The sequence below is a fragment of the Poecilia reticulata genome, linkage group LG5 (assembly GCF_000633615.1).
Source record: "Poecilia reticulata strain Guanapo linkage group LG5, Guppy_female_1.0+MT, whole genome shotgun sequence".
Lineage (NCBI taxonomy): Eukaryota > Metazoa > Chordata > Actinopteri > Cyprinodontiformes > Poeciliidae > Poecilia > Poecilia reticulata.
Genome location: NC_024335.1, coordinates 10,797,313 through 10,824,707, shown reverse-complemented (window position 1 = coordinate 10,824,707; position 27,395 = coordinate 10,797,313). Strand labels below are relative to the sequence as shown.

Sequence of the window (27,395 nt, the reverse complement as noted above, 5' to 3'; positions counted from 1 at the left end):
TAAGGTGTGTACCTTATGCCTTGGGCATAAGGTGTATAAGGTGTGTACCTTATGCCCAAGGTACACACCTTAATCCCCTGCTGTCCTGTGAGCCACAGGAGTACCGAAGATCTCAAAAAATAGGTTGAATGATGTTTCAGTTGTAACAACACAATATTAACATGAGTCGTTTGTTGTTTAAAGCAGAAATATTCTCACAACCACTCTGAACATTTCTATCTTGTGGTTGTTTTTAAGATGGCTGAGGTTCACTTCTCTCTTGGCTCAGTTTCGATAAACCTGGAAAATCTAGTTGGTTTATACAAAATCAAAATGCTAATACAGACAGACTATGAACCCCATTTCAGCTGTTCTGAACTATTCATTTAATAGATTCATTCTTATCTTATTAGTTCATTTGTTCAAAACAAAACAAGGTGTGATAAATGGAGAATACAAAACTGATTGGTATTGTAATGTATCAGAATTAGAATGATTTGGCCTTTAGGGACCTTAAATCTAGCAGGCAGACATTTTAATCCTCACACAACTGATGTGGAGCATGTGTTGGTCTTGTCCATTTTGTTCAGTACTTTTTTCCCCTGGTGCCCAAATGAGAATGAACAGTGATGTCCAGATAGTGCAGATGGAAGCTGTCCAGTTGGAGGCTGCCCTGCTGGCCTACATTCACACTTCATGCATTTTTGGAGGCAATCAGAAGTTAGTTGTGCTTTTTCTATTGGCCTGACATGACTATAGAAGGCATTTTTATGTGTGGACTGGTTAACTGTTGCAGGATAACTGAAGAAATATATTTTTCACCTGTTGTGGGGAAATGAAGTGTCTTCTTTGACGTAAAGACATAAAGAGCATAAATTTCATCTTCCTGTTTATTCTGTTTTGGAGCATGAAAATTATTACTTTCAATCGCAGAACAAATTGAAATCAAAGATAAGCTACAAGTACTTTGAACCTCATAAAAGTTTTATTAGTGACAACAAAACATAGGTGATGTGATTAAAGATTCATGAAATAACAGATGCAGGCAGAGAACAGCAACAAAGAGTCAAGGCCAACACAAACAGCTGCACAGAGGAAAATATATGTTGATACAAAAACATGATTATTAATGCTCCATTTCCCTTTGTTATCCAAGATAGGACTGTAAAAAAATAATATATTTTAATTTTTACTGTAATTTTAAACAAACGATAGACAATATTAAGTCAATAACAATGTTTGAGGTGCAGATGTGCTGTAAGTATGCACCAGTTTCACATATAAAGCTGTCACTTTAACACCCTCATCCTTCATATCATCTTGTGTTCAGACTAAATTTACTGTGGGACACAATGTTCATGTTCAGAATGCTCTAATCATAGCAGCTGCATTATGTTCCCAACTATGCACAAGTTCGAGTAGTGCCTGTTTTCACTTTGGGTGTGTACTTTGCCCTGTCCTGTCAGTCGGCTTTCATTTCTTCATGTGCTGCTAAGCAGCTTCCTCCTCCTGCAAAGGAATTCAGAGCATGAAGAGTCTCGTTCTTTCATGTTTTTCATGGGGCTGTGAACAATTTTGTGCAACCTTTCCTGCAGTGTTTGTCAATCAGTCAACTTCCAGTAGAGGTAGCTTTACTCCGTTACTAGGCCAACAGGAAACAGTTGGTTGAGAACATGTCTAAATGTTATAAGTAGTTCTTAAAGATTGGTCAGGTCTTCTGTTTCTTTTTTTTTTTCTTAGAGGTGGTTTTAAATAAACCTTAAAATGTTTCAGAAATGACGCCTGCAGAAAGGCAATTGCATCACACGTAAAAAGCACGTCAGCCACAAGAAAAGAATTCACAGGAACTCTTCAGTTCCTCTTTTTTGAACTTTCCTTGCATAACGCATAGCAGGAGAAACACTGATTCTCCAGACAGTGAACAGTTTGGTTTTCAGTCATCTGACAGAAAGAAAGCAAAGGGATGGAGTTCACGCACATGCTAGCGGAGGCTGGAGCTGCAGGTTTAAAGTGAAATCCACCCACGCAGCAAACAACAACGTGTAATTATAGCTCACTGAGCTCATGTGACTAAATTATCACTGACTCTTTTATTGTGAATCAGAAAATTCAGGATATAGAAAAAGGAGAACATTTAATCATGTCTTCTCGGAAAGGTTTATAAAAGGCTTTATGGAAGAAACCCATCTGGTAACAGCAAATCAAAAGCATGCCTTCTGTATTTGTTCCAAATTTTCTTCAAAGCTCCGAGCTTTTGGACAATTTTCTGCCTCGATGCTGCCAACCCTTCCACATGACCTTGGTGAAAAAAAATAAATAAATTAAAAAAAAATCACTAAGCTCAGCTGAAGCTATAGAACAGCAACTAATATGGAGCGCAGAGCCGAACAGAAGGAGTGCTTGTAGAATCGCTGTGATCATGCTGCAGAACAGACGAAGAGTTGTTTCTCGCCAGTCATGCATCTGCATTTCTGAAAAAAAGTCCCGGCCCCGGCAGAAAGCGGAGACGACAATCAGGAGGTTTAAAATTCTTCACCGTCATTAGTCCCAATGCAGGCACCGCAGTGCAGGACACGGTGGTGCCTGTCCACTGCTTTCAACTGATTAGACACTGACAGGGCTTTATGTAATCCAGATTTGGTCATTTCAACCTCATACACTATTTTTTTTGATCTGACAAACAATCATCCATGATTTTATGTGACTGTAATTAGCTAAGATTTTTGGTTTAGTCAATGGTGCTCCTAGCTCTTATCTACATTTCCAGCATCAGGCTAGGTTTTAGATTTCTTTTGGACTTCTATCCTGTTTCTCTAACTTCTCTTTCAGTGAAAACAGGAGCAGCAGAAATCCCCAGAGGTACTTCATGACAATAAATAAATTACTGAAATTGCTCAATAGCTGCATAGATGTGCTAATGTAGCATTTATCTATAATTAAGCTTGAAAACGTTACATAACCTAGCAGTATGAAGCCCACATTGCTGCCTTTCCAGCTTCACCCCATGTGGCAGCTTGACCATGCCAGTGGATATTTTTACACTGTTTCCAAAACACCATGAATAGCTGCCAATTTAGTTTCCTTTCTCCTCCAGGCAGCTTTTAGTTTCCACGGGAAACTATAGCACCTCTGATCGATATTTTTGTATTAGCTTTGAGTTAAATTGGAGTGTATGATAATAATGCCTGGCTTGAATTTAATAACATCCAGCTCAGCTCAGCTGAAGAGACAGATTTTTCCCTCTTGACTTTGAGGACACAGAGATTTGCAGGATGAATAATGAACTCTCTCATTTACCAAGAGGCCAGGAATCTGACTCCACACATTCCTGATGTTTAATTCGGTGAATGTTTGCTAACACGTTTGTAATTTAGGATGATTATATAAGCCTTGGGGTTTACGGCCTATTCCCCTCTCATAAAGGGAAAAATAATCAATCAATGGAGTTTGTCTTGTCTGCAAAGTCAGCACTAAGTGTAGAGTGATATTATATTACTTTATTCTACAATATTACAAATTAAATCAGAATACAGAAAGCTGCATGCTGTTGCAATCTTTTGTAACCCGTTATCATCTTTTTTCTCCTCCCCAGCAGTTTCAATAAATTCTGCTGCAATGCACAACAGGACAGATGATACTGCTTGAGTATGAAACAGTGCATTACTCTCAGGCCATTATCCACCATCGTCATCATCTCATCGTAAAACACTTAATCTCTTCTACGACTTCCCTCTGGGACAAGACTGCATCCTGCCCTACTTTTTCCTCCTCTGTACCTCACTTAGTTTTACCACCATTTTGTAGAATGTGGTCAGAAGGACCAGGATGATTTTTATGAATCATCAAAGTCAAAGCTCCTTTTGTAATTCATTGTGTCGTCCTCCATCAGGGCGATCAATGCGGGGAAGAGCATGCTGAATGAAGACCAGGCGTCTTGTGAGAAGCTGTTTGTGAGGAAACCAAGCGGCAAACACCGAAACTCCACGCTGGTAGACGACAACGGGGTGAGCAAAAACAGCCAACGAGGAATGAATGGTCTAGTCAAAGGCTGGAGGGAATCAGCGTTGATAATAGATTTCAGTCAGACCTACACAGCTAGGTGCTTTGGAGTGATGCACTTTAAATTGTTTTATATTTTGAAGCAACTTCACTGAAAGTCTCTAACAGTGTCTATTCATGTAGTTTAGGGACATGATTTGGTTTTAACCCATTCTTTGATAAGAACTTTTTTTTAAGAACACACACAAAAATCCCCAATTAAAAGTCTGATCAACTTTCTTGTGAGGAAAGAGCAGAAATATGAAGCCAAGCAAAAATCATGCAAGTTATGAAGCTGTAACTAGCACCCTAACTAATATTCAGTTTCATTTCTCCTAATATTTGAGGATCATGTTTGAGCTGAGGTTTTTAACTCACACAACTGAATCACTTAAATAGAATCACATTACACTGCACTCCTCACTTCTCTCAGTTAAGGTCATTATCCATGATTCAACAGCTACAGACAGAACAGAGCTTATGTCCATAGTAGAGTTCAAAGGTCAAACCAATGCTAACTGAAAACTGCACACAGGGCCCTCTCTTTTATTAAAAAACGCCCTGACGATCACCATGACTTAAATTTTGTGACCAGAAGAGTAAAAAGTGGATTTGTTAAAGCTATTTGCCCCCTAATATCTGACATAAAACTGAATCAGTTTGTCAAAATAAGAACATCACGCCTGGAGTCAAACACGGTGGTGGTAGTGTGTTGGTGTGGGGCTGCTCTGCTTCTTCAAAACCTGGACAACTTGCCATAATAGAGAAATCAGAAAATCCTGGTCTTGAAGACCAGCTGATAGAAAGTCAAGCTGATAGATGAACAATCTGAAGCAGAACAATCTGAAGAGCACCAGTAGGTCTCCATCTGAGCACCCCAAGTAGGCAAAATAAATGAGATTCTGGGTTGGCCTAGTCAAAGTCACATTTTTGCTTTATTCAGATGCTGTTCCATAATGTTAAAGAGGAATCAGTCGAGGTTTGCTAATGCACAGCATTTTGTACTAGTCGAAATTTTGTCAACTCAAAGTTGTGGTACTTTTTAAATACCCTCTATAAATAAATTTGGAACAGCTGAGTTTAAATTGGCAACATTTTAACAAATTTGTGGAATCCTTCTGACAGGGGCCATCTTGGGACATTTTGTCCTATTTGAGATTTACTGAAGACAGTTAACACTTTGCCATTGCTTAATGTCTGACAGTCACATAAACCTAATGAAAAACTACCCAGCTGGTGCAATTATCAGTTATCATCGTTGTCCGTCAGTTAAAAATAGCGAGTATCCATCAATGTAAGAATAACGGTGTAAAATCTAATGTATCTGCGTAATGAACTCCATCTGTGGCCATGTAACACCTGTTTACATCTTTCAGTCAGTACTTATTCAGGTCACACTCAAACATACACACACATTTGCCTCCTACATTAGGAGTAAACGAATGACATCATCCCTTGTCCTGCCCTCCCCCCTCTTGCGTGCAGCATCTGAGGGATAAGCAGATGTCCAGTCAGTTTATTTACCAGTCAGCCAAGCTAACTGGGCCTGTAAACATGTCTGCAGACACGAAGGTTCAAACACGTTTCCATCACTCATTGCATCATATGGAAGCAGCAAAAGCCCTAAGGAGACTCTTTCCTTTGTCTCTGCATTACTCACTGAGAGCCAATGTAAATATGACTGAGGGCTGCCATTAACGTCAAAGAAGATTGATTTTTTTTTTGTTGTTATTCTTGCGCTAAAATGATACATTTCAATTAGTGCTGAAACAATCAGATCAATCAGATTAATTGTGATGAAATGATTATTGGAATGTGCAAGAGATGGCCTCAGCATTGTCATAAAGCTTAAACATATTTCTGAACAACACTCATGTCAAAATGGAGCTCTTTTTAAACTCAACAAACAGGAATGTTTTCCTAAATTAACGTGTATGATTTCTTTTTAATGGATTTTATGTTTCTATGTATCGATTGTAGGACAACACAGGAATCCCTCTCCACTTCTGGGGGGTGTTCGATGGCCATGCGGGTTCTGGCGCTGCCATCATGGCGTCCAAGCTTCTCCACCGCATCATCAGAGACGGCCTCGGGGAAATCTGCCACCTACTGGAGAATCCCAACAGTGCACCTCCCATCTGCCTGGCCAAGAATGGCAGCCCCTTCCAGACAGAGGCGAAAAAAGGAGGAACGCAGGACTCGGCGGAAGACGCTGACGCTGTCTGCGACGCCTCGGTTCGCTTTCACATGGAGAAGGTCGTCAGCCTGGAGAGCCTGGTGATGGGAGTCATAGAGACCGCCTTCAAACAGATGGTGAGAGGATTAGGACACATTGTACTAGTGTTAGAAAATAAGTTGTAATGCCACTTGAACCTTCCCACATTTTGTCATGCTGTCCCAACAAACCTGAATGCATTTTTTCAAGATTTTATATGAAAAATCAACACAAAACAGGACATAAGTGGGAAATATTACAAATAAAACTCTGAAAAGTGTGGTGTGGGCTTGTATTCAGTTTCCTGGGTCAAAACTTTGAAGAACCACCTTTTCTTGCATATAAAGCTGCAACTTTTTGGGGGTTTGTCTCTGCCTGTTTTCAACTTTTTAAAAACTTAGAATAGCTGAAGCTGAGTCAGACTGAATAGAGGACATCTATGAACAGCAATTATCTTCTGCTGTTAGATATTGACAGAGGAGGTTACATAAGGACTTGGACTGGTGCATGTTAATACATGACTGCTTTGATATAAATCATTTCACTGTAGGTTTGGCTCTGAGGTTGAGACTGTTGTAATTTTGCTCAGCAGCTGTCTTGGGAAAATCTGGCCTCTTATTTGCTTGTGGAGCAGTTGAGGAGCAGCAGTTCTGATTTTAAAAAGTAAACAATAATTCAGCTACAAACTGCCTTTATCCAGCAATTGGTAACAGAAGAAGAGTTTATTGTGGAAGTTCATTCCTAATACACCTCCAAGTATAACATCAGGACTCAGAAGTGTTGTCTTATAGCTGTTTTTTATGTCCGTTTTGCAATATTTATTCTCTTTTGTTTGTATCTACCCAGCCATGTACTTGGGAAATCGGACGTGCTTTCAGCCTCTATCTCGCTGGTCTTCCTGTTTAACAGGGGCCACTTAAAGTGCATGGACCTCAAAAATGAGGATATCAATCACTGAAACATCGCTTTCCACTTTCAGATGATGGTTTGAACAGAGCTCTTTGAGTTGTTCAAAGGCTTGGAAATTATTTTCTAACTTGTTTCTGATCTAAACCACAACTTTGTCTCTGGTGTGCTTGGTTGTTTTTGGTCTTCACAAAGTGGTTTGTTCAAGAATGTTTTCTGACCAGCCTTTTCACAGAACAGCTGTATTTAAACAGAGATTAAATTACCTGTGGACTTTTGTTGCACTAGATCTTATTTGGTGGTATCAGAGTAAAAGGGAAGGAGTACAGTTACAAGACTTACTTTTCAGATTTCTTTTTGAATTACATTCAGCTATTTGTAACATAAACTACCAAATACATTGAGAGTTGGATCTGTAATGTAACAAAATAATAAAAAATGTCAACACATGACTGTTTTTGTAAGGTACCACTGTTAAATACAGAAAGGAAATAGGCTGGATTGTCTTGAAACTGTATTATGAAGTTGTCAGAATATTAAGATCCTTCTCACATGAACGGCTATTCTGACTGAATCTGCGACTCTGGAATCATATCCTCCTTTGGTGCAGTTTTACTGTCTGTTTCTGATTACAGTGCCGATAAACATCCTGAAGCAAATGTTTTCTTCAAAGCTTCTTTGTTCTTTGCTGGGTTTTTTTTAGGAAAGAATGATTTACAGTTCAAAACATGAACTGTAAATCATGTTTTGAGAAATCTGAAGCCTTTTATTTCTGCTTTTTACTCGCAGGATGACCTCATTGAAAAGGAAAAAACTTCCTATGCCATTTCTGGTGGCTGTTGTGCCTTAGCTGTCGTTTATTTAATGGGAAAACTCTATGTAGCCAATGCTGGAGACAGCAGGTAAGTGCTCTTAGCTCATGTAAATATTCATTGTGTAAGCTTTTCTGTTTTTGCAACTTCACTGCTGACCAAACTCTTGCTCTGTTCTCTGCGTTTCTCTCTTCAGGGCCATAATTATACGAAACAATGAAGTCATTCCGATGACTAATGAATTCACCCCTGAATCAGAGAGACAGCGGTTACAGTATCTGGTATTGTTGCATTTTTCATTTCCCTGACACTTTTCAGATTTTAATGGCAAGCATTCAGTAATCTAGGCTGATCCCACAGCAGTCTGTAAATCAGCAGTTGTCTGCTTTAGTAGCTCTATAACACTCCCCAAGAACAAGCTGACTTCTTTATCATCATTATTGTTATAGGTTTCACTCTGCGCTCACACAAACCTGTTTTAGAAAATAATTTGCTTAAATCTTGTCATTCTCTGGTTTGATGCAGCCTCTTTTAATTATGTGTGACCCTGCAGGGCTTCCTGAGGCCCGAACTCCTGGGAAATGAGTTCACTCACATTGAGTTCCCTCGGAGGATCCAGCACAGTGAGCTGGGCAAGAAGATGCTCTACAGAGACCACACCATGACTGGCTGGTAAAACTCTTCATACTTCACATCTCTCATCCCATAAGTGTTCATAACATGATCACCTGTAATCTGTTTCCAAGCTAAAGACTGCTCTAATCAGCAATATTTCATAGAAATGTCAAGCTAAGTAGCTGCATGGGAATCTTGAGTATAATCTAGGAAGTTAGGCTGAAAGTTCGCAAATCAAGTGAAATGTCCCCGTATCTAATCAGCCGGTGTTTGCTTTGTCACTGCAGGGCTTACAAGACAATTGTAGAAGATGATCTGAAGTTCCCACTGATATATGGAGAAGGGAAAAAGGTAAGAAACCAAAAACCATATAACAGTGTGTCTCCTCGAAACCAGAGATAATAAATTGTATTAGTTTATTAGTATCCAGAATGTAAATATGCAATTTTATCTTAACAATTGTAGTGTGACATTATTGACATTGTAAGTCACTCTTTTTGGTATTGATCAGAATGTTTTGAGAGGTTTTTATTGTTTTTTTTATTGTTTTTTTTCCATTTTCATTGTTTCCTGGGATGATTTGTTCTCATCAAAGTGGAGCAGATTATGTTTCTTTAATTTTCAATTTTAAAGCGTTCTCTTTTCTCCTGAGTTTTTCCTCTGAATGCCATGTCTGCTTGCTCAAAAATGAGACCTGCTCAGTGTTTTCATTATTCTCTGAAAGAGCATGCTCTCTTCTAATAATCCTTCATAATTGGATTTTCTGGGAACGTAAGCTCATCCTGGAACAAAAACCCTGTAATACTTTGCTGTTTGACGTGATTCTGACTGTGCGTGTGTGTATCCATGCGTGTGTGCAGGCTCGTGTAATGGCAACAATCGGGGTGACTCGTGGGCTGGGAGATCATGACCTGAAGGTGTACAACTCCAACATCTACATCAAGCCCTTCCTGTCATGCGTCCCTGAGGTGAGTCTCAGTTTCATCAGCCACCTGTCAGCTACGCTGGAGGAGCCGCCTCCGTGTCTCTGCTTCAGTGGCTTCAGTCAGTTTAAGATCAGATCAAACAGCTCTCATTCCCTGAGCTTTCCTTTTCAGCGTCACATCAGAAAATAGTTCTGAGTACGGCCTTAGGGTCTGCCCGAGAGGTTGGTTTTTGCTTTTCTTTCTGCTCAGACTTGTGATTTCAGGAAAGTGCTAAAATCATTTTGGGACGATCAGAAACAATATAAACTTCAAATAAATTAACAGGTCAAATGCAACAAAACTAAAGAAGTCTATGTTTAGAGGTCATTAGCTGTTGTAAGGTTCTCAACCTCCCCAAAATCATACTAGTGTTGACTGGTTTCCATCCCAGTTTTTAAAACCCCCCGCAGACCTAAAGCTAACTTTATTTGGCAGATAAACAAAGATATTGAATAGTTTTCCACAAAATATTTATCACAACACAAAAATTTCAAATGTCTTTTGCATGTCTGCATGTCATCTCTTTTTCTCCCTACCTTCATTCCTGTCGAGCTACTGTTCAATAAAAACCATTGGGGTAAGAAAAAAAATCAAAATTCAACAACTTTGGTACACCACTGACATTTTTTTTTTGCAAAGTGTATGGTTCTTTGCAATATGGATTTTAAAAATAGATAAAAATCAGAGATAATAGCTTAGCAATATTCTGGTTGTCATAATGTGAAGCTGTCTGGAGAAGAACATTTATATCCAACCACTCATCAGCCATGGTGGAGCTCTAATGGAGCTATCTGTAAATTGCTAAATGTTAAAATAGATAAATCAACTTTTCTTCATTTCTTCACTATTGATACAGCCTATAATAACATGTAAATATATATACTAAAACAATGGATGCCAACCCTGGACTACTGGATCTGCTGTCCTTCATGTATTAGATGTGTTCATGCTCCAGCAAACCTAATTAAACTGATTGCATTACCTCCACAGGATACCATCAGGTTCTGCAGGAGTCTGTTTAATGACTCATTCATTTAAATGTGGCAACAGAAGAACATCTAACTACCTACTTTAACCACTAAATGCATTTGGGACAGCCAGAATGGGAATCCCAACACAGAGCTCAGACAGTTACTGTTGGGTTTTGTGGAAATGCCCAACACATTTTGTGCATATTGCTCAGATAAATGCTATCGAGGGATAGATAATGCATCTTTAATTCCACAATCCCAGCTGCCTGCTCTAAAAGCACACACAGGTCATACTCGTGAGATTGCTGGATTGACTTGTATGACGTGATTGAAAAAAAAGTGATCTGCATTATTCTGCCTGTTTACCACACATTAATGATCTGAACGTGATTACAGCTATGTTCAATCTTGGTATAAGCTCAAGGATAAGTGCAACTTTTATCATGTAGAAATAATCAAAACATCAAATTTGAATGTATGCATCCTTTGTAAGACGAATAAACCTAAGAAATGTCACATGAGCCGTGCAGTGAAAATTGTTTACAGGAAAGTGTGTTTACCTTTGTAACCATTTCCTCATCTTAACTTAGAGCCACAAGCCCCAGGCTGTTTAAACCGCAGTCAGTTTCCCATAACAGAAAACCTTCTTGATTATGACCAAGAATTAAAAATAAATTCAGTTAAACCAAGTTTGCTAAATTAAGCTCAATTCTACATTTTTGCATGCCTCTCACTTGACAGAGAAGTGTATTGTCTTTTTATGTACTAACCTATTTGTTCACCCTTTTTAGACATCATATGTCATTGTAGGACAAATGTACCTAAATAGAGAATCTGCTGGTCACACTTTCTCATTTCCTGTTTCAAGCCTCACTCAGCTCACAGGATCATTAAATGATCTGAGTATTTTGAGCTTACAGATGATCTGACCATCACATGCTTATTAAAAGTCGCTCAGACAATGTGTCTCTGATTTCATGTTAGCAATTTGAACAAGCATGTTCTGAAAAAAAGCTAATATTTATTAACCTATCAAAGTTGTAAAAACAAAATGCAGAGGGTTACAAGAGAGGTTTCATTTCAGTTTCCAAAGGCTGCAGTTCTCTGTAATCAGATGTGGCACCCAAAACACTTTGAAGGATTCAGCACCTAAAAAATGTAGCATAGAGCACTGTCTGTTTGTTGTTGTTGTTGTTGTTGTTGTTGTGCTTTTGTTTGCTTTTTGGGAATCCCCCGTGTCATACATATTTTTTTCTCCCAGATTTTGGTAGATTTCCGTCAAGCCTCTGTTATCTTTCAGGGAAAAAAGCAGATCATTGTCGGCTTCGTTGGGCACCTGCCTTTGTGTTTTCTTCAATTTTTGGAAAAAAATAAAATAAAATAAAAAATTGTATTATTGAGGCCCTATGTTTTTTCCAATAATTGACACATTTCTTTACTGAATGATACATAAATACATTGATACATAAAATACATAATGTGGAATTTGTTTGTGAACATGAGTAATCTAAATGAGTTTAAACAAATTGTCGTTTCAGGGTGTTCACCCTTATGCAGTAGATTATTCCATCTTATTTATTTTTTCATATTTTCCCCCCAACATTCTGTACAATTCAGCAACTCATTCGAACTGTACAGGATTATGTCACATTTAAACACTGGAGATGATGGTTCCAGTTTTTGAAGTTTGAAAATCTGGCATTTTGCCTAACTATTCCATCACCTTTGATATTTTAGCATAAACATTTTTGACTCTCTTTCCCGTCAAATAAAACTAGCAAAATGTTGTTTCCACTGTTCACAGGTGAAAGTTTACAACCTGGATGAAAACAAACACGGACCAGACGACGTCTTGGTTATGGGCACAGATGGACTGTGGGATGTAACAACGGACAAGGAAGTGGCAGAAGCTGTTTCCACCTATTTATCACGCTGTGACCCGTCTGATCCCATGAGGTAAACAGTTTCATAAACTGTATTTTTGGTTCTGGCTTTTGCTGTCTGAAAACTGAAAACTATCTGTAAAACAAAATTGTTCAATTCAGATGTGTTGTATCAAGTTTGTCCACTAGGGGATGACAAATCCTGCTTTATTCTTCTAACTGTGTGTTTTATAAACCATTCTCTAAGCTGTTGTTAGAACTGATATTTAAGAGTTCTTTTATTATTTTGAAAGTTTTTTGTACATACATGCAACTTTTTTTAAGCTTTTTATTCTTAAAAACAAAATATTTAGCCTAACCAGTTGACTTGTGCTGTGATGTAGGATATTTAAAATGCTTCTGCTAAGTATAAAAATAAGGTGTGTAAGCCATGATTTAGGTAAGATAAACAATAACATTCATATTTTGTTTTACTGTGTTTATTCTTTCACTTTTAAGTGGATGACTTGCTGAAATGAATGTGTGCTCTCTGTGTGTGTTGCACAGATACACACTGGCAGCTCAGGAACTGCTGATGAGGTCCAGAGGTGTGCTAAAAGAGCGCGGCTGGCGGCTACCCAATGAGAAACTGGGCTCAGGCGACGACATCACTGTGTTCATCATCCCGCTGGCAGGACACGAATCAGAGACTTGATAAGATTTGCTGCAGCAGTCGGGCCGACTCTTTAAGGCCCTTCCCATTGGTCACTTCGAGCTCCCTGACTAAACCCTGGAAGGAGGAGGAGGCGGGAGACGAAAACATCACTGTCATCAAAAAGCCTCGGGTTTAAAAAGCACCTTCACTGACTCAAAAAGACCTACCTTTCTTTAGTTCAGCTTCATCCATCACTATTGGTTGATTTTTAGTCATGCTAAAAAAAAAAAACTAAAAAAAAACCCTGAATTAAATTTCTCCCAAACTTGCTGTTTGTGATGTGCACAAAAATCCTTGTAGTATTTTTTGGGGTTTTGTTGATGTCCAAAGCCAGGCTGGAACTGAATCTTTTGAAAGATGATTGTTTTATTGGCACACCAAGTTGTTACTCCCTATATCTAATGAAATACAAAGCCTCCAATAGTTTCACAATCAATAAGTGGGTTTGCAACTGAGGATTTAAGGCAACCAAAGAAATGTTTCTGCATTAAGAGAATGGAAATCTGTAAAAAAAAAAAAAAAAAAAAAGAAAATACACCCATAAAAAACAAAAAGCAGAAATTACATTGTTAGATACACATATGTTGACAGACATTAACAGAAGGAGCATGAAGGAAGTGAAGACAAATGAATGGACCTTTATGGCACTGGATCCCGACAGAGTCTTTTTGCAGTATTTACTTTGGTAATAATGAATGAAAAATAACGACACCTGAGGCACTTGAAAGACTGTTGCACACGTTCTGTAGTAGCTTGTTAATTTTTGTTACCTTTTGATGGAATGTGCTCATAAAAGATCTATATCATTGTTTTTATTACAACAGAGAGGATTGTGGGTTATAAATATGTTCGATAAAGAAAAGAAGGAAGGTGTTCATGTTTCTAGTGCAACTATAAGTTTTTTCATGTACCCGTCAGAGGGACCGGTAACATGTTCTCCATGTCTCGCTATAATAAGACGCATTAAGTTTCACATGTATGCCTTATTGAAACATGAAAGGGACTCAAGAGTTTCCATTGCACTAAATTTAAAATCATGTAAAAGAGGCAAGAAAAGAGAACATTGTACGCCCCTTAAGTGTACCTCATACCTCTTTTGTACCATTACTGTTATGTCATGTTATTTAGATTGTCCACATATATATTTTTTAAAACTTGTTTTTGCCTGTATACAGAATTTTATTTTGTTTTCTATCCATTATTGCTGGTGTGTCCAAGAATCTGAGCTACCAAAATGTGTGGTAGAAGGATAATGAGGTCCAGTTTAAAAATAAACCTGTTTTTCCCATTTGGCTTAAACTTGCTTATTGCTCTCCTGTGGTACTGCAGATTATTGTCCTGTCTCCTTTATTTGTTAAGCTATTTATTCCTATTTATTGGTCCAAACAATAATTATAGGAAGAAGAATCAATTTTGTGAGGAACACTTATTTTCTACGGGCATGTTTTTTTTTTTTTTTAAATCAGTAGTTTTCATTTTGGTCCATGCTCAGTGACATGAGCATAAAATATTTAAGCATAAATATTTATTTGGTACACTCCCTTTTTTCACATCCTTGTGTTTTGTTCTGTTTTGATTTCCTGCTCATTGTCTTTAGGTGTGTCATCCTTCACCTGCATACACACCTTAGATGTGTTATGTAGCCCCATTCTGTATTTTTGTGCTCTTGTATCTCTGTCTGTCCACCGACGCTCAGTTTGTGTACGCTGTTTTAAATGTGCATGGCTGATTTATTTTCAGAAGAATTGAACTATTTGCACCAAAAGAAAAGGAGACACATAAAAAATATGTTTTAGAAACTCAGTGAGGAAATCCACCCCCATGCCACTTGTTGCAGGAGTTTTCTTACGCTTATCTGTGACGTAAAAAAGGGAGGAGAAACCTGCAGACTCCAGTAGTTGCTGAGATAGACATGGTAAGTTAGAAAAAAAAGCTAACTTAACATGACCGAAAACAGATAATCAAGCCTTCAAAATAAATTGGAGGAGACTTTATTTTGGTCATTAGAAAGCTACTGTAATCAAACTCCATATTCAACACATTCCGATGCTCAAAAATGGCAACGGACACATTACCTACGAGGAAGGTAGGGCAAATTAATTTAATAAAAACAAGGGAACCTAGGTAGACAAAATTATACTTAGAAATATATTGTAATAATAATAGACTCAAGCATCATGTAAAAGGAAAGAAATAATCAAATGCATAAATAAAACAAGTAAAGGGCTAAGATCTTATACAAATTAAATATATGAAGTTGATATTTATGGGAAAGTTGTAGCAAACCATTTTTTTTGTTTGTATGGTTTTTGTCTGGGTTTCAAGAAGTCAATAGGTTCTGCTTGTTGGTTCCGAGATGTTTTAGTGAGAGGAAGGACTTAGATATTGAAACAAGAGGCCTGTGAATGGAGACTTGGGACACCTCGTGTGCTTAGTTTCATTACTGTCAAATGGCACAAAGAAGTATCAGTTTGCTAACTAATTTAGTATCTAAGGAGAATTTCAGAGTGAAGTTTCAAATGCTCAAGTTGCTCAAATTTAATTCCTTTATTTTTTTTAAAACAAATTTAGTGGCCAAAATAATGCGATAACTTTATAGAAATAACATTCGAAATATGTAGCATACAATACACATGTTAAATTAGAGAAACTGGAGGTATTTTGTTGTTTCCCACAAATTACCTACAGACAATTTAGTTTGAAAAAAAGTTCAGAATCAGTTCATTCTTATTTTATTCATTCGTTTTGTGGAATCGCTCTGACAGTTGTCAGAAAGGTAATAATTGGCTGAAGCTTTTAAGGAAGTAACATAAAATACTCATTATTTTGGTATAAGATTGAATTCGAACATACACAGCAAAGACTAGCGCTTTTATTTTGAAACTTCTAACACCACGTTTCCGTCTGTCAGTTTAACTTTACGCTTCGCTGGCTTCTTGGGTGGATCTTTTTTTTCCTCCGGTTCTCAGCAGTCCGCTTGCAAAGTTAGTCAGGAGTGTAACAGTAAGAAAACTTTGACTGCCTTTTTGTGCATCACGATCCAAAATCAGAGGAAAAGTGGACTAATCTTTTTTTAAGACTTGCCGTCTTACTGTTTACAGGTAACTATTTGAGAATAGGTGCTGCTTAATTCATCTGCATGTTTTTTTTTTTTTTTTGTTCTATTTGTATTTGAGATAGTAAAATTATAGGTTTTACTGACAGAACAAGCTGGCGGCCTGTCCTTTTGTAATAATTTATTGTTTGGTGGTGGTCAGATTTGTCAACAATGTGCTGATCCGTTTAAGCACACATTTTTAGAGCGTGTACGAGTTTAAAAGTGAACCCGGCAGGTGATTCTGTCAGTGAGTCAACCAGCTAAGACTTTTAGCCGTTTGTTTCCCTGGGAACAAGTTTTCACCCATACCACTTTCATTTTCAGCGTTTTTCTAGGGCGATAAATGCTAATGTTTGTTATTGGTTGTTGAAACTAACCATCTTCAGGATCCATGTGCATGTTGACTGAATGATGTGGTGATAGAATAATTTAAAAGCAATAGTAGACCTCTGGTTTATTTGTTAGTTTGCTGATTGATGAAACAACAAACTTTTTTTTTCAGTCATTTTCAGGAGATTTTGATGACAAAAACTTAGTTTTAAATATTTGAATACTGACCAAAAATGTATTCTGTAGTAGTTTTAGAAGTTTAAAACCTAAATTTTAGTAATAATGGATTTATGCTACTTATTGTCTGCCCGTCACACTAAACAAGAGGCTGGGACACATCAGTTTTAGCTTTGGGGCAAAGTTGGTGGATATTTTCCTTCAAACAAATGTCTTTAGTCATTTTTTTTTCTTAAAATCTTAATAAAATGTGGCAAAATACTTTAATTAATGAAAATTACATAAAGTCTGATCCAGGAAACTGTATTTTGTCAGATGAGCCGCAGTTTCCTAGTCCAGAAACTGTTTAGAGACTCCACGTGATCAGCCAGTCATTCCCATTTGTTTGCTCTGGAGCTTCATCTTTATTAGCTCTATTGTCTGGGAGCCATGCTGTGTGTTTTTTTGGTGCCACCAGTAGAACAACCCATTATACCCCCTCAACTGGCTTTAGAGCCTGGCTCTCTTCCTATGAAGCATTTTTACATTTCCAGCCACTGGAAGCAGCCATTATGGTGAACAGGTTGTGAGTCATTCATTTGAAATGTTGTGCTGATGTTTTGGCAGTTTAAACTTTCAGGTGTATGATTTCAAAAGCTCAGGGTTTTTTTTTTGTTTTAGAAAACCACAAACACCCATTTTGAAAGACACATGTATTTTTGGAAATGTTTTTATGATATTTTTGTTGGTGTGTGATGAAAAAAGTTCAAATGAGCTCAGAAAAAAGTGATAAACATTAAGCTTTATGCAAAATGAGTAAATGCTTCCTAAATTATAAATTACCTACCAGTCTGTATTCATTGATAATTCAGATATTATCATATCATAACTCATCATTCCATATCATAACTCAGAATCTGTTTCTCATAAGCTTACCTCAGTTTCTTTTTGTGTGTGAAAAATTCCAGCTTTTGCCATTTTGCAATATAAATTCCTCATAAATATAAAGCTTCCAGATCTATTTTCTTCTCCTTTAAACATCTGTTCAATTATGTCAAACTACTTTTAATTGTTTTGTTTGTTTTTACTCTGTTGCTACTTCTAGTTGTGTACCTTAAAAGGAATCACTCAGTAAAAACTGCAGAGCTGGTTTGTTTGTGACATCTATAAATAGGATGTTAAAGGCCGATAGGATCAGTCATGCGTTTTCCTTCCGTTGATTAAGATGCCTCTGCATCCAGTTTGATACACGAGTCAACAGTGTAGATTTCTGCTTGTGTCTGCCCATCAGATTTAGCCAGATAAGACATTTGCAGCTTTTGAGTTGTCTAAGTTTGTGAACTTGTCTATTTCTCAGACCATGTGGCTGCATTATAATTTAATTATTTTTTTTACTGCCTTGGAATTATATTGTTTGTCTCAATCAACATTTTGCTTGTTCCTTAATTTCTGGAATTTCAGGGTTTCAAGTCAAAGTCTATACTTGAGGTTTTAACCACTTTGTCCTTTAGCTCCAAAGAGTTTAACCACATTTCTACAGAACATCTGAACCACCCTCAATATTGCAATAAAAAAATGGACCTGGGAAATAGGTTTTGAGTGTTGCCATCAGCTGTAACTGTGGTGTATCAGAGAGGTATGAGGGATGAAGAGGTATGGTCTTGAAAAGCAAGTATGAGGAAGAAAATCCTGGTGATGTCATTTCCTTTAATGTGGTCAGATGAAAAAAAGTCATATCGTGGAGTTTCCAGAGTTGAAAAATAAAAAAAAGTGCGTACACGATAAGTACACACATTGTTTGGTAAATATAATTAATTAAATTTGCTGTTGAATTAAAAAATATTTTGATTTAATGTTTCAATGTTAGTTCACGTATTTGTTGCAGAATTTTAGCATAATATATACATTTTTTCTTTATGATAGCTTCCTGAATATTCTAAAGCATATTATTACAACATAAAGCTGATCTCTGATCTTCAGTGTGGAGTTACGTTGAGCAGAAATTACCAGCATCAACTGTGGAAATAGATGGTATCACAAATATGAAATGAACCCTTTACTCATCTGTGCATGTTTTTCTTAACAGTATATATTTCATATTTCCTCAGTTGGCAAAAAAAACCTACAAAATGACTGGTGCCATGTTGATTCTCCTTCACTGAATAAAGCTATAAATTTTACATTTTACTTTTTAATTCTATTGATTGTAGGGGCTTTTATATTTTAATGCTGGGCTTCCTGTTTCTTTGTGTGTTTATAAATCAATGCATCTTTTGTTGTCTGAAGTGCTAAGCTGCTCCCCCAACAAACACCTCATGCTGAGAAATTAATCTGAGTGGTTTATTTCTGCAGTTGGTACTGGGAGCACTGGGAAAAGGCAAAGGCGCTTCATTTTTTCACAGATTATCTGTCTTGTGTTATACTGTATAGCGACATAGTGATAATTCTAAACAAGATGTAAAAAACACTTTTTTGTAAACGTTACATTCTGCTCCTTTAAGTGTTAATTTCCTCCTTTACACACTGTCATGGTGTAAAAGAGAATCAGACTTTGAAATAAACATGGAAGGAATGAAAACCCAGTTATCTTACTGGTTTAGTCAAGATGAAAATGTTTGATCTTGATGACACATCATGTACTGGTACTGGCAGCTACTTAAACTTCCTCTTAAGGTCTTACTGTCATTTGTGTCTATTAGTTGCTGCATTACTCACAGGCAGCATACGTGACACAGACTAAGGCTATTTATGGAACATTTTCATAAATATCTTTTCCTGTACATACCAGCAATAATGCTCTTTAAAGGCATGGTGTTTTCTTAGTTTAGTTTAAGATGGTGTGTGGGCATCACAACTGTTGTAAAAGTTTTCTAAATCTGGGACTCTTATTTTGTAGCACAAGCAACAGGAGGAAAAACTGCTAGAGCTGAGCAAAACAACATTTAGAAAATGTTTGTAAAAGTCTCTGCAGCGGAACCACAGGATTTAGAAAATGAAGGATTAGACCTTTAGGGTAAAGGCTTGATAACAAAGGGAAACAACAATTCGCTTTAATGACGCAATCACTGCCAGCTAAGGCAAAGCTGAATATGGAAATGGAGCCAGGATGCATTTACTGCATGTCATGTTATTTAGCAACATATTTATTTAGTCATACAGGTTTCTTTTAATTGAGCCTAAGTTATGCCCTAACATGTAAGGAAATATAGAGAGTCACTATAGAGAGCCATATATTCATTAGTATCTGAATATATGAGCTGGCAGCAGAACTGCGGCTCATTACAAAACCACATCTGTTTTCTGATGAAACTGTAGAGCGTTTATTAGTTCGTTTTGATTATATTTACTCTCTATAACAAAAGATGTCACATTTTAATTTTGATAAAGGTACATTCATTTTAACCCGTAATAAAATTACATGGCAGTAATTTTATTATCCTATATAGTTGTCTTACGATTTTCACAACACTATGAGGTCTTTGCAGGTTTATACTCACTTCTTTTTATAGCATTTCACTATAAAAAGAATTACTATTTCTTTTTAATAGAAAATGTTTCTGGACTAATCAAATATAAAGTTGTGTTTAGTCAGCTTTATACATACCAGCATTTGCGTTCATTTCCTTTTCTCATGTCTCAGTCTTCAGTGTTTAAGAGGTGAACAAACAAGACAAAAGAAAAACTGAGATGACATTTTAATGTCCCATCTTTTGTCTCCTTCATTGTTTATGCACATGGGATTTTTCTTTTGGTGATAAAAATTGCCTGTGACCACAAACACAACAAGTAGCCCAGCCCTTTGTGTAATAACATAAAGCAATTCAGTCAGTCCAATTGTGCATACAAAGCATGGGCTTTTTTCTTCTTTGCTTGTACAGCATACATCTTTACAGAGTCACAGTCTCTACAGAAGCCACAAATGGACGACATTGTGGTTCTGTGGTTCAGAAAAATAAAAAAACAAAAAACTGAGGTTTATCTAAGCACTCGTTTCTCTTCTTCCAACAGAAATGTCAGGCGTTCGGAAGAAGCTGGTGATTGTGGGAGACGGAGCCTGTGGGAAAACATGTCTTCTTATAGTTTTCTGTAAGGACCAGTTTCCTGAGGTTTATGTTCCAACCGTGTTTGAGAACTACATAGCAGACATCGAAATTGATGGAAGACAGGTTGGTATGACTGACATTTTGGATATAACTGTCATATATACAACTTCTCCAGTTCTACATTTTATTACCACCAAAGACAATTTATGTTAATCTTAATTTCACAACAGTAGACTCAGTACCTTTCCATTACGGGAAAACAAAATAGTTCTATGTTTATTTTAGCAGTAGAGACATCATATCAACTGATACACTTTTCCTTTGACTACAGTTTTTTAATGTCACTTATCACAGAAATGTGGGATTGTGGGAACAAAACTATTCCCAATAAGTATTGTCCACTCACTGAGTGAGTCTTTATGCTGCACCTGGACTGTTACCTGTTGGTTTGTGTTACTATTTTAAGGCCCAAATCTGTGAACCAAAGCATAAAAATAAATATCTTCTGAGCTTATCTTGTTCTCAAAGCAGCTCTGCCCCCAACTAATGAGCTGCTGATAAAAATAATCCACCGCAACCTACAGACATGGAAAAATCTACTATAGAGAGCCAAGTGACTTTTGGGTGTTTCTGGCAGCAGACATGCTTATTTTTGTTGTTAACATTTACCATGTTTTCCATTAGTAATTACTTTTAATTACTTGTGGTCTTGGAGATTTTAACAAACTGTACTCTATTTTGCTCTACGCCTTCATTGTTTGTTTACATGGGAAGTCAGCTAATTACCTGGATGTGCTAATATTTGCACCTGTACAAATCAAAATGTGTTTCATAATTTGCTTGTTTTTCCGGCCTCGGTGCCTTCTAAGATGGAGAGTTGTGAAACCTTATATTTTGTCTTGCTTGAGGAAAAGATGACCTGTTAACGTCGAGGGGTTTTGTTCTCTTAATCCAACCACTGGTGCAGAATCACCGCTTGGCATAACAGGAAATGACTATACTTCCTGACTTCCTGTTCAGACAGGGAACCAGGATGTCTCCTGGCAATCCCCCTCCCTCCCTCTGGACCCTCCTGCTGCTCTTGTCCGATAAGTCTTTTATTTCCTGTCCTCGTCCTGGTTGCTTATGGGTGGAGGGAGGGGCTAGCAGTTATATTCTGGGAGCAAATTAATATGTAATGGGCGTCTTTTCAGTGGGAGATAATTCAGTAACACAGATGCTAAGAACTTGTGGCTCTCACATAGCTGTTAATCTCTTACAAATCCATTTGGATTACATTTTTGTTCAGCCTCTAAATTGGAACGTTTTACCCCTGAGGTGAAAAACATTCTCACTCTCACACATTCAGTACCAGGCAGAGCCTATAAATAGTTGTTTTGCCCTTTTTTTTTTTACTCAGTCTACAGCTCACACCTTGTCCAGTGGGAACATAATGATCTGTTTGCTCATGCCGTCTCAGCAGCGTTGGCCCACCTCCCCCGTGCCTCTGCAAACCTCTATTTTAGGACTTATGACTGATTCTTATGCTCGCTGTGGGAACAACAGAAGTTACCCAAAAATCGGATCATTAAAACTTATAGTGTTAGCTCTCCCAGACTAAATTGCAGCTGTTTGTGCCCATACAGAGACATAATGTAACTGATTAGATGCCTAAATATCCCCCAATCTCTCTAATGTAGCTAATCAGCAATTTAAAAGGATGAGGACAGTCTCTTCTCCAAAGGCATTTTCAGGACACTAAAAACAAAACTACGGTCATGTCAGGACTACTGCGATGATATAGAAAGAATGGCTGTACACCGATTTTACCAAAACAAGTAATCTGTATTAGATTAAGAAAAACCAGACACAAGTTACAATGTAAACATGAACAGTGGAGAAAAATGTTCCCTGTTGAGTAGTGCTGACATCATTTAGCTCTTCCTTCACAATGCCACAAAGCTTTTAGGCATTTTCCACAATTATAACCTATATAAAAGTTTCCCCATCATTGTTCACAGCGGTTTGTTACCATACCACCCAGTCCTAACAGAAATGGTGTTTCGCTTTATTTTTTTTTTGTTTTACCTGTATAAAATTTACACAAGCTTCTAGTCTGAAAGCTGCACACGCCATGTGGAACGCCCCTCTGAGGTGACTGCTGGTTGTAGGAAAGTAGTTGAGCCATAATTTACTAGTACAGTGAATGTTGCCTTTAGACGTTACATATGTCTCAACATACAACACAAATGTTTTCATATTGCCTTCATAATAGCATATGCAATTTTTCATATTTATGTACTTTTAATTGCTTTTAGCTGCTGTTGCACAATAATCAAACTGTGGCCGACATTGCAACTAGTTTGCTTGTGCAGTATTAATGCTAACGTCATAAAATGTTAACATATTAATACATTTTTCAACACTTTCTCTGGAGAACAAAATGACAAAGCTGTTTTTTTTAATTCCTTCCTAAAAGCCATATGGTAAATGAAAGTATTGTCATTGATTCTTTATTTTCTTCCTTCTTTTCTTTTTTGTAATTATATAAAATTCGACAGGATGCATTATGGGGAAGTCCCAGGTCAGAAATTACTGCGACTCTCAACGAAGACAACAATACTGGAACAAAGCATGATAATATTAATAATAACAATAAAAAATTGATTAATTGTTTGCCTTTGTTCTCCAGGTGGAGCTGGCGTTGTGGGACACCGCAGGTCAAGAGGACTACGACAGGTTGAGGCCTCTGTCTTACCCCGACACAGATGTCATCCTTATGTGCTATTCCATTGACAACCAAGATAGTTTAGGTGAGGAAATCTTTAAGCTTTTGACCTACATACAATGTATTCCATCCATATATAAACACTTTTCCCAACAGGGGTTTAGCTAAACCCTAACAGGGTTATGTTTAACCTTTAAGCTATCGCTGTGTTACTCCTGTAGACTATTTGAAAAGCTTAAGGCTGCATCCAGTAAACCTCTTTTGGGCATCCATGTTTATCCAGACATACATCTTCATTGACTCGTTGTCTCTTTGCAGAACTGCTGTCACTCAGCTGCATCCAAAAACCTTTCTGGGTTCTAGATTCCAAAAGACAAAAATCTCTGTGCAGACTTTGACGGAAAAAAGGTGTATCTCAGATTGACAGAAAGACAAACTCCAGGGATTTCATTGTCAACATTTCAGGTTCCACCTTAAAAGAAAGACATTAGTTTCATGTTCATAAAAAAAAACTACCCAGGGTTTTGCAAGCTATATCTTGTGTCTGTGAAAGTCGGATTCTCCTGCCGAAAATCTCCTGCAAATATTTTATTTTCGTCAAAATAGATCATTCCATCTTGTAAGGGATTTTACACAAAAAGTGAAGATCTGTGATCTTAGTATATATTTTTATTGTTTTAAAAGCATTTTGTTTATTAGATGTTCTAAAAAAAAACCCTCAGAGATTAATGTAACTTTCTATTTTCTGTCTTATCTGTTAGGTTAATATATAAACAGTTTAACCAACTGTACATTTTAACATTCAAAAAAACTTTTTGCATGTTGTAAAAACTTGCTGTTCTTTCAAGTTGGTTTTCACTGCAAGTGACAGACATTTTCCTACAAACCATCTTACAAGCTTCATCTCATTCATACCCATTTAATAATTTCTTATTAGACACCTTAGTGGACACAGAACTGCTGTAGCTAAAAACATTTTTGCCCCACCAACCTGCAGAGAAGTCAAACCTGAAGTCCAGACTCCGATCTGCTGGTTGTCTTAATAGCTTTCCATTTGCTTTCTCAAGTACTTCAGCCTTTTCTTTTCTTTCCCTTGGAACAGAAAATATTTCTGAAAAGTGGACCCCTGAGGTGAAACACTTCTGTCCCAACGTTCCAATCATCCTTGTAGGGAATAAGAAAGATCTGCGGAGCAATGAAAAAGCACTCAAAGACCTGACCAAGATGAAGCAGGTATGAGGTGCCCTGTCAGTTAGATTCAGGTATTTATGTTGTTAACATCTACTGAATAAAAAGCTGTTGAACTGAAGGACTAAAACTCTCCATGACCTTAAAGTTGAAATACTTTTAGACTTTGTGTGATTTTCTGCAAGAGCTTTTAAACCATCAGATAGTAGTGAACATATTCCTGTTCTGGGTTTCAGAATAAAATTGATTGCCGTACACAATTAGATTTCCTGCATTTTCATCTGTTAGTTTAGAATCCCTTGTAATCACAAGGTCCTTTCATCTCATTTCTATTAATTAAAAATTTATATTTCTGTCAGGTTTTCCAGGAGTATTGAAATAATTCTTTAGTTTTAGAATGCGTTTCATTGAGAAATGAATGGATTACAACTAAAAACAGGTTAATTATTCAATATAGAGAAAAACTAAGAGGTCAGAAGGTAATACAAATTGTTGATGAAGTCCACCTGCTCTTTCAGAGGCAACTGCCTCAGATTTTCCTTTCAGCAATTTTTTTTCTCTCGCAAAATTAGAACATTTGATGATTGGCTCAAATGTTCAAAACTGTACATGTTGTAAAAGTAATTAATTTAATTTAAACAAATTTTTGTCTCAAAATTGTTAATATTGGGCTGAAAAAATAGGTTTACAATCAGAAGTTGAAACATAAATTATTTTGGGGGGAAGGAAAAAGAATAAAAATTTCAAAACCAATAACTTGTTTAATAAAAATTAAAGTTAAAATTGGCTTAACTTTAATAAATTATTAAAGTTAAAATGACTTTTAAAAATGTAATGTAAAATCTGGATTCCATTGTTTTTTAATGGCATCTGTAGTTTCTAAACAGCTCTGATCTTGTCCTGCAGGAGCCGGTGAAGACAGAAGATGGAAAGAGCATGGCCACCAGGATTAATGCTTTCTACTTCTTGGAGTGCTCTGCTAAAACAAAGGATGGCGTGCGGGAAGTGTTTAACATCGCCACGGCAGCAGCGCTGCAGGTCAAAAAGAACAAGTCAATGAAAGGCTGCATGCTGCTGTGAGCAACATCCAGGCCCTGGAAACCAGGAAATTAGCTGACCAGTCAAAGTAAAGCAGGACACATGAAACGGACTGAGCTTTTATGAAATTGATCTTTGTGCTGTATCTCACATTTAAAAAAAAAAAAAAAAAACAGGCAGGTAGATGAATTGAAAACAAACCTGCAAATACAGGGAATGGACATTACTGTATGCTACTGCTATGAGGATGTACACTACACTTTTTACTGTTTTCTTTCCTACTGGGTTGTTCTTTACAATCGGGGGCATCTTTTATCTTCATAAAGTCTCGTGTCGCCAGTCCAGCTCTGTTTACATTGGAAATATCATTCGACTAGTAAAGCTGGTGACCATTTTAAGTTTGTGCGTTGCCATCTATGTGCGTTGGGCTTTTAGTGAATAGAGGACCTCTTCACTGTCCTGTTACAATACCATAACTTTTAAGTTCTAGCTCTGCTGGCCAATCACCAAAGAAAAATGGCTGCCTGTGCTACTTTGCATTCTCAGTTTTTAGTCAATGCACAGTAAACAAAAACAAGTGGCTTCTAATATGAAATAATCTGTGATGAAGTGAGCTTTCTATTTTGTTTATTCACACAGACAGTCTGCACTGTGGATTAAGATAAGAGGGAGACGTGACCAGCTTAGCCATTGTGACTCATTCATGCACAATAGCTGTCAGGAGTGACAGGAAGATGACTTAGTTTAAAGCGATTGCACTGAGGCAACGGCCTGTTTGGTTATTGTATTTGCTTTCTGCTTCTTCTCAGCATAGCCAGTTACACCTACTGCTGGAACGTCATCAATAAACCAGTTGACCCAGTCGAGGAAACCACGATCCATTTGCACATCTCATGTCCCCAGCAGGACAACATTCCTCACAGATCCGAGAAGAGCCGAGATGCGATTGAATTGTTTGTTTTATTCCAGTGCATTCACAGTTCTTCCCCAGACCAGACAGAGTGGCTGCTTGGCGGTGACCTGATACTGTCTGAAGAGTAAACTACTTGACATGTTTGACAAAGGCCTTTTTTTGATTCACCGACAATGCTAGGCGAGCACCGTGCCACTTCTATTCTGTTAAGAACGCTGTGCAGATTGGGCTCACAAACACTGACAAAACATTGTTGGAAAAATTGCTTTGCTGTTGTATCTATAACACATTTATTATTTAATTTCAAAGCAGTCTGGTCTTGTTTGAACACATTAATTATTTGTACGTCTCTCCCAAAAGGATATCTCATGCTAACTTCTTACAAGACTGTACACAAACTTTCTGACAGTACTGCATGCCGGCCAAACGATATGGATTGGAACCCACTGAAAATATGTGCAGAGGCTTAGTGGCATTTCATATGTTTTGGCTTACTTTGGAAGGATCTGAGGAATTAAGAAGTTCAAGAAATCAGAATAATAAAACAATTCCTTCAAGCCAGCAGTGGGTGTACTGGTAAATCTCCAATGGCATGCTGCTGATGTGTGCAGTTAACCTCCAGGAAAATCCTAATTGTACAGAGAAATACACACACCGGAGAAAACCCTTGGCCATACAGGCATAAAATTTATGGATGCAGCTTCTGCTCAGTGTCTTATCCATTTTCAGTGCAAAACTTTAAGATAAAGGATGATGTACTACATATGGTGTAATATATACACAGTCAAACAAAGTTCTGTTGTGAATATCAAACTCAAATCATTAAACTATTTTTGAAACAAGAT

General features: G+C 37.3%; 2 protein-coding genes across 2 annotated transcripts in view; both read left to right on the top strand.

Moving 5' to 3' along the window:
* The window catches only part of ppm1j (protein phosphatase, Mg2+/Mn2+ dependent, 1J), a 16,481-nt gene extending 2,110 nt beyond the window's left edge, over nucleotides 1-14,371 (top strand). Inside the window, exons 2-10 of the mRNA XM_008408937.1 lie at nucleotides 3,869-3,983; nucleotides 5,998-6,330; nucleotides 7,928-8,040; nucleotides 8,147-8,231; nucleotides 8,504-8,622; nucleotides 8,853-8,916; nucleotides 9,426-9,533; nucleotides 12,306-12,457; nucleotides 12,931-14,371. Of these exons, the coding sequence (XP_008407159.1) occupies nucleotides 3,869-3,983; nucleotides 5,998-6,330; nucleotides 7,928-8,040; nucleotides 8,147-8,231; nucleotides 8,504-8,622; nucleotides 8,853-8,916; nucleotides 9,426-9,533; nucleotides 12,306-12,457; nucleotides 12,931-13,078 (1,237 nt within the window). The 3' untranslated portion in view covers nucleotides 13,079-14,371. The remainder of the gene's footprint in view (nucleotides 1-3,868; nucleotides 3,984-5,997; nucleotides 6,331-7,927; nucleotides 8,041-8,146; nucleotides 8,232-8,503; nucleotides 8,623-8,852; nucleotides 8,917-9,425; nucleotides 9,534-12,305; nucleotides 12,458-12,930) is intronic.
* Nucleotides 14,372-15,994: 1,623 nt separating this feature from the next.
* Nucleotides 15,995-27,394, top strand: LOC103464682 (rho-related GTP-binding protein RhoC-like). Its single transcript, XM_008408936.2, has 5 exons — nucleotides 15,995-16,179; nucleotides 20,670-20,827; nucleotides 23,376-23,496; nucleotides 24,514-24,644; nucleotides 25,506-27,394. Exons 2-5 carry the CDS (start codon nucleotides 20,672-20,674, stop codon nucleotides 25,677-25,679), a joined length of 582 nt encoding a protein of 193 aa, XP_008407158.1. The 5' UTR covers nucleotides 15,995-16,179; nucleotides 20,670-20,671; the 3' UTR covers nucleotides 25,680-27,394.
* Nucleotide 27,395: the final 1 nt, after the last annotated feature.

Bases quoted from the DNA above. Each gene is read 5' to 3' on its own strand.
- LOC103464682 (XM_008408936.2), top strand. From the start codon at position 20,672: ATGTCAGGCGTTCGGAAGAAGCTGGTGATTGTGGGAGACGGAGCCTGT. The intron at 20,828-23,375 runs GTTGGTATGACT...TTTGTTCTCCAG, and splicing joins TCGAAATTGATGGAAGACAG to GTGGAGCTGGCGTTGTGGGA. The intron at 23,497-24,513 runs GTGAGGAAATCT...CCCTTGGAACAG, and splicing joins TGACAACCAAGATAGTTTAG to AAAATATTTCTGAAAAGTGG.